Source organism: Aptenodytes forsteri, unplaced genomic scaffold (assembly GCF_000699145.1).
Source record: "Aptenodytes forsteri isolate BGI_AS27 unplaced genomic scaffold, ASM69914v1 Scaffold251, whole genome shotgun sequence".
Taxonomy (NCBI): Eukaryota; Metazoa; Chordata; class Aves; order Sphenisciformes; family Spheniscidae; genus Aptenodytes; species Aptenodytes forsteri.
The window spans coordinates 118,957-130,715 of record NW_008794082.1 but is presented as its reverse complement, the minus strand read 5'-3'; the positions used below and the strand labels follow the sequence as shown (position 1 = coordinate 130,715).

General features: G+C 38.8%; 1 protein-coding gene across 1 annotated transcript in view; it reads right to left on the bottom strand.

Moving 5' to 3' along the window:
- The window catches only part of IFT57 (intraflagellar transport 57), a 20,391-nt gene extending 8,754 nt beyond the window's left edge, over positions 1-11,637 (bottom strand). Inside the window, 6 exon segments of the mRNA XM_009272856.1 lie at positions 2,994-3,116; positions 3,664-3,732; positions 7,021-7,111; positions 8,054-8,172; positions 9,246-9,482; positions 11,440-11,637. Coding sequence (XP_009271131.1) covers positions 2,994-3,116; positions 3,664-3,732; positions 7,021-7,111; positions 8,054-8,172; positions 9,246-9,482; positions 11,440-11,637 — 837 coding nt within the window.
- Positions 11,638-11,759: the final 122 nt, after the last annotated feature.

The following is an 11,759-nucleotide window of genomic DNA, read 5'->3' as shown; positions in this document are numbered from 1 at the left end:
CGGGGACTGGCTGGGCATTGGTCGGCGGGTGGTGAGCAATTGTACTGTGCATCACTTGCTTTGTGTGTTGTTATTATTATTATCATATTATTATTATTATCATTTTATTTCAATTATTAAACTGTTTTTATCTCAACCCACGACTTTTTCTAACTTGTGCTCTTCCAATTCTCTCCCCCATCCCACCGGGTGGGGGGGGAGTGAGCGAGCGGCTGCGTGGTGCTCAGTTGCCAACTGAGATTAAACCACGACAAGGGTTCAGTGCCAGCAGCTGGAGCGAGACTGTGGGTCCCCGGCCTGTATTGCTGGTGCCAGCTGCTGGGGTAGGGACAGGCAAAACTTTGCATCTTCCCTAAACCTGCTATGCACGTGTAAAATTCAATAGCAGACTTAAAACTGAACTAGCCATTGAGTAGTAGGCCCTGGATCCAGGCCTGAGTATGAGGCAGGCAGAGGGTATATGCTGGTATTCAGGGGGACCCACAAACGTAGAGTGCCCTTAAGATGAGCGCATGAGTGTGTGCACCCGTTTGCTGGCAAGCATCAAGCTGGACTAGCTGGCAAGTAGAAGAGCAGTGAAACAGTTAAGAGGGCCCAGCATTCAGGCAGGGGGATCACAGACAGAAGGACCATGCCGATAGCTGAGGGATCCATGAATGTGCCTGTGCTTGTGAATCTAGAGAGAAGGCAGTGTGTGCTTTCACTACTGAACTTCAATCTTAATTAGCTGACAAGGAGGAAGGGGGCCTGGCTGTCTAAACTTATATTTTACAGGAGTCCTACAAGTGCTGTTGAAGACAGGGCCTTTACAGCAGTTTGTGTAGCTGGCCACGTCAGGGTCCTCTGTGTGTCTGTGTGATACATGCTTCTGAACCTGCAAACAAGAAAGAAGCAGCAGCTGCATCCATCAGTCTGGGATGGAGACCTGCAGGCCCCCAGGCACACGGGGCTGGGCTTTAGCACCTGAGCAACAGGAATTCCCAATCCCAGGGCTCCTGGAGGATGAGGCATTATAAGTGGCTGTATAACAGGTACAAAACAAATCCTGGCTTAAAACAGCTGCACACTTGAACATGTGCCATCCTTCAATCACAGGCAGTTCCACCGATTTGAAGTGAGGCTATCCCCTTGCATACGACATGCACATTAACTACCAAAAGACTGGTGCTTCTGTCTCACTATCCCAGAAGAGCACAGCCAAGCATCTCCAACAAGCTATTCAGCCCATGAGGTTCACCTGCTGTCTACCATTGTGCTGCTGCCCACTATTCTCTTCCAGAACGAAACAAAGGCTAGTAGAGAAAATGTGCTTATGTTGTATGTTGGGTTTTAAGTTTGCAGCAGACTCGGGATCTTTTGTTGGTCTGGTGACAATTGTTCACAATTTGTCAAACTTTGGAGTTTAAATAAAAACAACAAACACCCCGCACACACACGTCCCACCCCTGCCCAGGAGTTTACAAATAGGTTCTAGTTTCTAATGCCATTGATTAAACCATTAACCCTCGCCTGGTACTATGTATACATGCACCGCGTAGGAAACAGGACATGATGCTTTTCTTGTAGAATGAGAAAACACCAAACACTTCTCTCCAGTTATTTCTGAAAGCACGATAGCACAGAAGCTAGAAAAAGAAGAATCCTCTTTTCATGTTCATTTTGACATATTCCTTAAAGCCAAGAGATGGTGCATTAAACTGGAAGCTAATCAACCTCAGTTCTTACAGTGGCTTTAATTTTCCATGTACGTCTTTATAAGTTTTCATTTCTTAGTGTGAGAATCAAGCATGATGTTCTCCATAACAGATGGGCTTGCTGAGGATCAGAGAAAGGTGGCTCAAATCAGGCAATTCTTCACATAGAAGAATGCAGTATAGCATAAGACAGGCAAGCAATTTAACAGAGTTGAGAGCTTAGCCTATTTTGGGCAAGATAATCATCTTCCATTGAATTCTGTATCACTGCTACAGATTGCTCCAACACCCCAACTAGCTGGGTCACAACAAATGAGCAATTTCAATACTGCACTGATCTGTGTGTGCTATACGAGCTCCTAGAAAGAATGTTTACGGCAATGCCAGGAATAGGTCCTAGGTTTGGACTTTGACTTGCCAACGATAGATGTCTACTTCTAAGCTGCTCATTCTAGACTCCTTGGAATAGATTATGGAGAGAAATACTCATTTCTAAGAAATGATGAGTTTCATCTTGAGGTAGTTATCTGGATAGGTAAGTAAAATCAGTCGAAAAAATACTCACTTCTTTTTGCTAAACATAAGCAGAGCCCATGATGACTATATCAGAGGTACAGATCTACTTTATTGCCATTTTAAGTTCAGCAAGATGAATTCCATGCAATCAACCTTTCATGTGGCTGACAAATTTAACAGTTGAAAGTTAAGAAGTTCCTCAGCTCTCTTCCAGGAAGATATTTTAATAGCTGCCAAGCTGAGGGTATAATTTTTCAGAAGTATGAATGCATTGGAAATGTTTAACGATTTAAGAAGTTTCCACTGAATAAATATATGGAAATAAATATATGGAAATAAGGTACCCTGTTAGTAGCAGAAAAAATTATTCTTATATAATATTGAAAGTTAAGAAGTTCCTCAGCTCTCTTCCAGGAAGATATTTTAATAGCTGCCAAGCTGAGGGTATAATTTTTCAGAAGTATGAATGCATTGGAAATGTTTAACGATTTAAGAAGTTTCCACTGAATAAATATATGGAAATAAATATATGGAAATAAGGTACCCTGTTAGTAGCAGAAAAAATTATTCTTTTATAATATTGGGAAAAAAACCCTACTGAAAATTATTGCTTCTAGGGTAAAAGTAAGTGACAAAGATTCAGACAAGATAGCGTTGGAGAGCCCATTATTCACAGTTCTTGGCATGATAAAAGAAAAAAAGTTGTAAATGGAAAGTAAACAACACTGGCTGAAATCACACTTTAATCACCATCTGTACACATGCAAAGCCATTCTCGCATACCTTATTGTCAGTCCTGACCGTAACTTTCAGCTGTGGAAGCACACGTTCCACTTCCAGATTCCACTCTGCTGCATCTGTTGTGGACTGTAAAATCTCTTCTTGCTTTGCAGAGTCATTCATGTCCTGTGTAAAAATCACAAAGTTTATATACAAAATGTCATCATTATGCACAGTGAGAACTGTTAGAAATCATTACAATGGCTTACAGTGTTCATAGTCAGAAAAAAAATTATATCCAGAATGATCTAGACTACAGATAAAACAGATTTCTTTAATGGCTTTCTTTGAATTCATAAAGACTAGGAATTAAAATAAACATATCTTCTCATCATTATTTAGAATTGAAAAGAATAAAACGTATATAATAAGAAATTATAATACATTCCTGAAATAGCAAGGAGGGGGAAATTAAAATATATTCAAGAAACTCATACCATGTTTCCCTAAAAGTCTGCAAAAATTTCTTGCAAATGTTTCCAGCAACCTTGCAGTGATAACAGTTTAGAAACTGGATGTACATTTTTCTTTTAAAATAAGCTGATTTATTTCGGTTGGAATGTTTTTTCAAGTTTAGACTATATAAGGACTTTCACACTTAAATCCAACAGAAATGAATTGCTGCTACAGATGTAAAAATCTCTCAAGAGAGGACTGATGGATAACAACTTACCGATCCGTATGTTTGTGCCTTTAGAACATTCAGGTCAATAAAATTTTCTTCATTGTCTGACTCTTCTTCCTTAAGGAAAGTTGCAAAGTAAGACTTCAGTAAGTATTGCACAATCTTTCTCCATAATTTCATTTTGCAGGAGCACAGGACAAGGAGTATTAAATTCCAAATTTCCAACATGGAGAGTTTATGATAATGGAGCTTGTATTTACTTAAAAATCTTACAAGGAGACACAGTATCTGGAACAAGTTGTAAGATGAAAGCTACCCCACATTTCTCTCAGGGTGCCACAGTATTTAAAAACTAAACCAACCAACCAAAACCAAACCCAAAACCTAAGCCCTCTCACATCAAATGGGCCATTATAAATAGTTGTATGGGAACTGTAATTTCTTATGTGTTTCCTAAAGCTTTGCCTTAAAAATAAAACCAAAACAAAACAAAAACCAAACCACAACCAGACCTGAACAACGTTTTCAAGATGTTGTCTGCACCACAGATGGGGAGCTGCAGAATGATGCCACATTTTAAAAGAGTGCAGAATGATACAACTCAAATTGAGGCAATCGATTTGTTTTCTTGTCCATGACACTACGCACTGGGCTGACGGTTTTATGGAATTATCTATTATAGTCTCAAAATTGCATTCCTCAGTGATCACGATCAGCTCAGAGCCCATCACTGCATAAGTCAAAGATGCTTTTGCCGTGCGTTACCCTCCATTTATCTATACTGAATTTCACCTGCCATTTTATCACCCATACACTTCACCCTTATACACCTTGTCCTTCTGTAGCTCTTCTGTTAGCCATCGTCTTTTCCACCAAAGTCAAATTTCATCATTCACCGCCTTTCTAGACAAATCATGAATGCTGCAATAACACAGGTCTTAGTGTAGAACCCTTCAAGACTCCGTGAAAACCTGGGAGCTTATTCCTGTACCTTACCTAATTTTTAACTAACAGGGACCACTTTATTTTCTTCCGGCATGTTTGGCCCCCAGTCCCCTGAATACTTGCAAGAAATTAATGGTGACTAGATTGGGACTATCTTTTGCTAAATGGACAATATATATTTGTACAGCACTTAGAAGAACATATTACAACACTACTGTGACAACAAGACAACTAGTTATCAGAACTGAGGAACCAAACTGTGCAGATTTCCCTGCACAGCCAGCCTCGCTGGCTACTGTTCACCTAATTCCCCAAGATTTACAGGACTAGGCTTGTCTCTGTCAGCCTCATCAATTTTATTCAGAAGAATCAAAACCAGAAGAACAATCAGTGAACCTCATCATTAGCATTTAACTACTGGAAATACTGCTAAATTTAATTATGGATACAGCTAATACATCCAGGACATATCGACATATTAGCAGCAACGATGGACTAGGGGAAAAAAAAAATTACATCAGCATATAATTAATCTATGTAGAACCATTAGGGGCTCTAAAAAAGTGGTTATCCACTTGGTATAAACCTAGCTCAATGGTTTTATTAACACACAAACTCAGAATAGCTAATAAAACATGTTAGGTGTGAAAATCATGGCCTCAGATACTACCCGACAGCAAATCCAGAGGTTCTTTGAAGGGTTTCAACTGTGCCTTAGTTGACTGTTTCCTCCCCACTTCCCAATTTAACAGCTTAGACCTTAACGAGACACAGAAAAGAGCAGACAGCTGACTGTTTTCATATTTAAAGCTTTTAGCCAACAGCTTGCATTTCTGAGGCTGGTCAAACATGCAATACAGAATGTCTCTTATTGTTCTCAGAATTATTCAAGACTTCTTCTGTGGAGACTTCAAAGCTGGTAAAAATGCAACCAGACACCCACATCACAGTATTTGCATATTGTATGATATTTAAGAATAAAAGTTTGGATTTTTTCTTGGCTAATAAAAATGAGGAAAATAATGCAATACTTCGGAAAACTGTGAGAAGAGGAAGAAGAGAAGGGAACTCTTCAACTGTTACATTCTTGTGGACTATTGTGGCATATAAATTGGGACTATGATCAGAACCATACGATAACATTACTGGCACTCTATTTCCAACTTTTATGACCTTTAATTTTTCCGAAGCACTTGAAAAATCTGAACACAAAAATGGAACAGTTGTGGCATTTTCTATCCAGTATTGCTGGGCCTTAACACTCCAGAAAATTGTTTTCTCCTCAAGTAATTTACTGGCCCAGCAAGTGAACACTTCCAGGCTCACAGCTTTCGATATTTTGGGTTTGATCTACATTTATTTTGCACAGAATCATCAGCTTTTGGAAAAATCGGATGTGAAACTAACTTCTTTTTGTAATTTTCACTTTAATTGTCTTCAGCTAACTTCTGTCTGCAGAAAAATCGTGTTTAAGTCAGCAGTACAAAGACTCACTTCGAGGAGACTGACAGAGGCCTGTGAAAATGACAATGTCTTGTGATAACATTATGCTACCAGATAACAGTGAGACTTCAACTCTCAAAAATAATCTTCTGAGAAAGTCAATCAGCAAGAAACAACTTCTGTTCAACATCCATCCATCAGTAAGTCGTAAAAGCATATTTGAACTTACAGTTGTATTTCATAGGCTGTTTCATAGACGTGACAACTTCACTGTAATTATTATAGTTAAAAAGCAGGAATAAATAAAACAGTTCATCCTCAAACATTGCCATCTTGTTGGTAAAAGGTATTTCAAAGCAGACTTATTCTGCAGTCAGAACGGATGATTGGATATTACCATTTCATTGCTGGAATATATAGCGATGAGCTGCCTTGGCCTTTCTCTACAGAAACAATTCTGCAAACTTTATTTAGGTCATTGCTGGTGTTTTTAAACAAATGCTCGGTTTCCAGTTGTTCTTTTCTGTCTGCCCTGTTCCCAAATCTTAAGATCAACTAAGTACCAAAGTTACTGTTTCCTAATTGCAGCAAAATCTGAGTTACAATAGTGTGTGCTCTATTAATTAAGCGCTGGGCAAATTTTAACCAAATATTACACAATTCTGTAAACAGGGATTGAAGTTTCGTTTGACATCAACAGCTTGTATCAGCAGAAAACAAACAATTCTGAATCTATGCAATTTTAACGTATGGTTAGATTCCACTTCACTTTACATTAACTGTAAATGCACACAAGAACATAAGCTCTGTCCCAAAGAGTTAACAACCTTATCTGAAAGGAAACAACAAACTCTACGGAGAAGCTGGAGATGCAGGAAAGGAGATGCAGGAAAAAAGGGCGATGGAACAGCTAGTAGAAAACATTTCTTAAACAAAGCCAAACAAAATGAACAATGAGAAAAATTTCCTCATAGCTGACCAATACTGATATAATCAAAAACAGTTAGGTAAACCTACCACAACATCCTCTTCCAGTTTATTAAGTGTTAATTCTGCATCATCTTCTGTTATTTCTTCTTCTTCTAGCTCTTCTGTTGGATATGTTGGCCTGAAATCAGTTCAAAGAACAGCAGAGCTTTTAAACACAGTAAATTGGAAATACCTCTATAAATTACTCCTAAGCAAACAAAACATTTCATGAGAAGTATGGATGATGTGGAACACGACTAGACAGTGTCTCACACACTTAAACAAATAAAATTAAAGCTCAGCCTTAAAAGTCTTTGTTTATCTTGGACTGTCTTAAAAGTGAGGGTTAGTTATTATGCCAAGCAGTACAGTACATTCATACTGCAAAGACATCTGGGGAGTAAATTCTGAGTTGTTTTCTCTTTCGGTCTAACCTCTTAAAATTTAAGTGCAGGTCACCACAGACTCATTTTTGGCTTACAGTGGAATTTGTGTATTAAATAGAGGTAACAGTAAAATATTTCCAAGGTAGAAATTACTACGTTATATCCATTTCAAAACCCATCAGAGAAAAGGAATTAAATAAAGAGCACTTTTAAACAAATTTTTATATACTTGAAATTATCTGTCATCTAATTTCTCCTAAGATTTCCTTCATATTAAATATTCAAAGTTACTGTAGCCTTCTTGTAACATGATCACATCCTGTGCATACCTCCAACTGAAGAGGTCAAGATTGATTGATAGGACCCAAAAGAATATGAGTACGTTTCAACTCAACTGTCAGATTAACAAGCAGTTGTGCATAGGAAAATGACCAAAAAAAGGTCATCAGTCAAATCTTTATTAATTAGCTACGTCTATTGATGGCCCAAACTCATCCTTGCTGGTAATAGACTAAATTGTGTGAAATTGCATTAGGAATTGATTTGTCCCACTGCTTCAAGCCTAGTTGAATTTTGCATCTCACAAAACATCAAGTAAAACATTTTTGGTAATTACTATGTTTTGTCTTTACAATTACAACTTATGTTCGCTGGAAAACAATGCATAAAGGAGGATGCTTAAAAGTGTACTATACCTTTTCCAGCTGAAGCCAGTGTATTTCAAGGCTTCTTCAGCTAAACAATCAAGAACATAGCACGCTTGCTCTCCATAACCTGCCTTTAATTTTGAGGGAGGAAAATCCACAGGCCTTCCCTAAAATAAAGAGATATGCTGTTTACTAATGGCTACCCATCAATCGAGTTTCCTCTCAGGGAGGTAACAAGATTTACTACACTAAAACCAAAGTCTCCATTGTGTATGAAGATTTTACCAATGTTAATTCCTATTCTTCCCCTGTGCAGCTCCAGTCAGGCAACAGAAGGGAAAACAGAACAACCCAAGGAACAGATGCAGTGTAGAAATCTTAAAGCACCTGATAAGAGGATATTCACAGGGAGCAGAAGAGTCAGAAGCCGCAAGGGAGCTAGAGGTCAAGCACACAAGTGACATGCTGGCAAGGCAAGAACAGCTACAGAGGAACTCGGGTACTGAGACTTAACCACCAGCTTTTCAACATTGCCTTGTTTGTTCCAGATTTTATTTACAAAATATTTTATTTTTATTTACTGCTGTCCTACACAATAAAGATCTTAGTTTTTTATCAAGTAAATCCTTTAGAGAACAGTGTTCTTAACATCATTCACAGCTGTTCCACAGTATAATCTTCCATAAGATCATACTTCCCGTAAGTTGATACACTCTCCTGACCTTCAGAGGTTATTTTTAATATTGAAAAAAAATCCCAATAGTTCCTGGCAGTTTATGCAACCTTTTATTCCTTAACAAAAAAAATGAAGAAAACATGAACACAATTCTAAACCACCTTCTTCACTATGAATTATACAATTGACTTTAGCAAGAGCAGGATCACAAGCTCTATGTAAACTTTCAAGATAAAATCTTCGTAAATTATACTACTATAAATGAGCAACATATGTGGCACTCTAAGGAGTAAGCCTGATTTAATCCATTTTACAGATTGTGGAATAAAACTAATTGGAATCATATATAATAATGTAAGATTAAGATCATTTTTGTAGTGCCAAAAAGTTAGCAATATACACACAGTATAAACTTCTAATTAACTAATTAACATAGTACAAACTTATAGATAGGAAAAGTCTGTCTAGTCCTTGGGAACATAATCAGACAGCAGACAAAGTGTTTCTGAAGGTGATGCACATGCTTGAAATACACTTGGGGAAAAAAGCATGTTCAACACTTACAAATGATCGCAATTCTGAGAGTACATTTGATATTATTGCATTGGGGTCATCGTATTCTTGTGGCTGTTCGAAGGGATGTCCCGCTTTAGTGATCAGCCAAGCAGCAAGTGTGCAAAACATAAAGAACTGCTCACCAGGATTAGTGGGCAGTGCAAAGTAGTGCCTGTTTAAAAAGGGGAAAAAATGGTAAATATTTTGAGCTCCTGAAGCTCTTACAGCATTATAGGCCAGCACAGGCTAGAAAGCAGTTTCTTTAACTGACTTTCTCAATGAGTGATCCATCTGAACTAAATTCAGAATGTCTAGTTTCACATATAACCACAGCAGACTAAGTTTTCTACATGCAGCTCATCTGTTTCCCGCTTTGAGTAAGCTATTAATCAACATTAGACTTCCAAGGAATCAAATGGAAACTGGGTACTCCTCTCTCCTGCCATCAGGATTATACAGCTTCAGTTAAACACCACCAAATTAACATTTCCACATAAATCCAAGTTATTCCTCTTATTTACCTGAGCAGTCTCAAATCATGATGAGCTCAGTTCTCCTGAGCAGTCTCAAATCATGATGAGCTCAATTCCGTTCCCATTTAATTTTAGGGATGCAGAATCCATCCTATCACTTCATAAAATACCACCACTGACTAATTAAAAGCCTATGCAATTAATTCATTCAAATGTCCCTTGCATAACATAAAATACTTAAAAGCTCAAAAGAATCAGAAGTCAAAGATCCACAGTTGCCAATAACTTGTAGGCCATGAATGAGCTAAGATTTTACTATATCTCTGGCATTTTTCACACAGCAAGTGATTTACAGTGCAAGACAAAATTTAAATTTGAAAAACATCCTCTGAATAGATTAGCAAAAGTGATTGATAACTACTGTCAACAATCATACAGCAAACGGCCTACTTCAAAAACAAAATTAAAATGATCTATTGCTAAAGCTTTATACCTTTACCCATGACACTGGAAGCCAGGGTGGATTTGTCTCATCTTTTACCTACTTTAGAACACATTGAAAAATGCTTTAGAAGCGCATATTGCTCTCCATTAAAGGGAGTTTAGACAAATAGCCCAAAGAAAAGTATCTGTATTTGAGTATATGATTATGCCTCTTTAAAAATAAATAAATACATAAATAAGTTTTGCATCAAGTGACCACATGAAAACTTGAATGGCACTTCCCTGAGGAGGGGAGAGCAAATTTACTGAAGCCTCACTGCCTAAAGAGATGTGTCCTCTTTCTGCACATTGTCCTCATCCATGCCATTATACCACAGTAACCTCACCTCCTGTTCCCTTCTTAACATCCCCAAATCTCTTGCTGACAACAGCAATACATCCAGTTCCTTTTGCTCCAAAGTTCCGCAAACCTCTTCCCCTTCCCATATTCCTCAAGAGTGGCAGGAGGCTGGTGTACCTAAATCAGTGCGTAAGCTCAGATCAGGAGCATGTTTTTGAAGCAACCCTTCCACCCATCCTCACCTACTGTGCTTTGGGTCACTTTAGAGAGCAAGGTACACAAACTGGATCTATTTTGGATCACACTAAATTGAAAGATGTGGTTCAAATGAGAATTCAGTCCATAAAACCAGACCACAGTTAGTCCCCCCAAAATATAAATTGTGTACACACTGGATACTTGGAACCAAACTCTTCCCCTTACAGATACGGCTGCTTGCTATCCTTGCTCCAACTATACTGATGGTCTGACAGCGGGCTAAAAACAGCTTACAGCCACTGAGCTCGTACTTGAGCCTCCCTCCCAACAAGGGAATAATATGGACTATTATTCTGTTGCTCATAGAAAGCTTAACCATGTGATATGCTGCTGTGCAACCTGGTTGAAACTGATGGATGGATTTGAAAGTTAATTGGGCAGGTGGATGTTGGGAGCACATCGGTCCTGTTTCCCAAGTTTCCTGTCTCCCACCGTAATTTAAAAAAAAAATAATTTGTTACATATGAAACAAATATGTATTAGATATGAAAAAACAGACTTAAAACCAATGGGTCCAAGCCCCCTTACACGTACACAGCCCCCACAAATAGTTACCCTGAATACAAGAAATTCATTTAGGGTAGAACTATTTTTTGCAGATATACCGGCATGCAAATATTCAAACTCAAGTTACCTACTGGGGGCAGGGAAGGTCAAGTGACTATTTCCTTATCACATCTCAGCCTACAGAGGGGCTTCCCGTTTTGAAAGCTTCAAAATCATATGGGAAGCTGTGAAGTTGACCGGTTTTACTTGACCCAGGCATCTTGTCATCTGAGCGCCGGCCTTCCTTCCCCAATATCTGACCGCAGGGGGCTAACCGCCCGCTGGGATTTCTTCCTGCTAACACTCTGGGTTTGCACCCAGGGGCAACGTCTGGATACATGTACCGCACCCGCGGTACATGTCTGATGCCTCTCGCTGCAGCCGTGGCAGCCACGAACCCTCACGCGTGGAGCTTCGTACCACGCGGCGCGACCCTCCGGCCCCAGCCGGCCCACCGCCCAC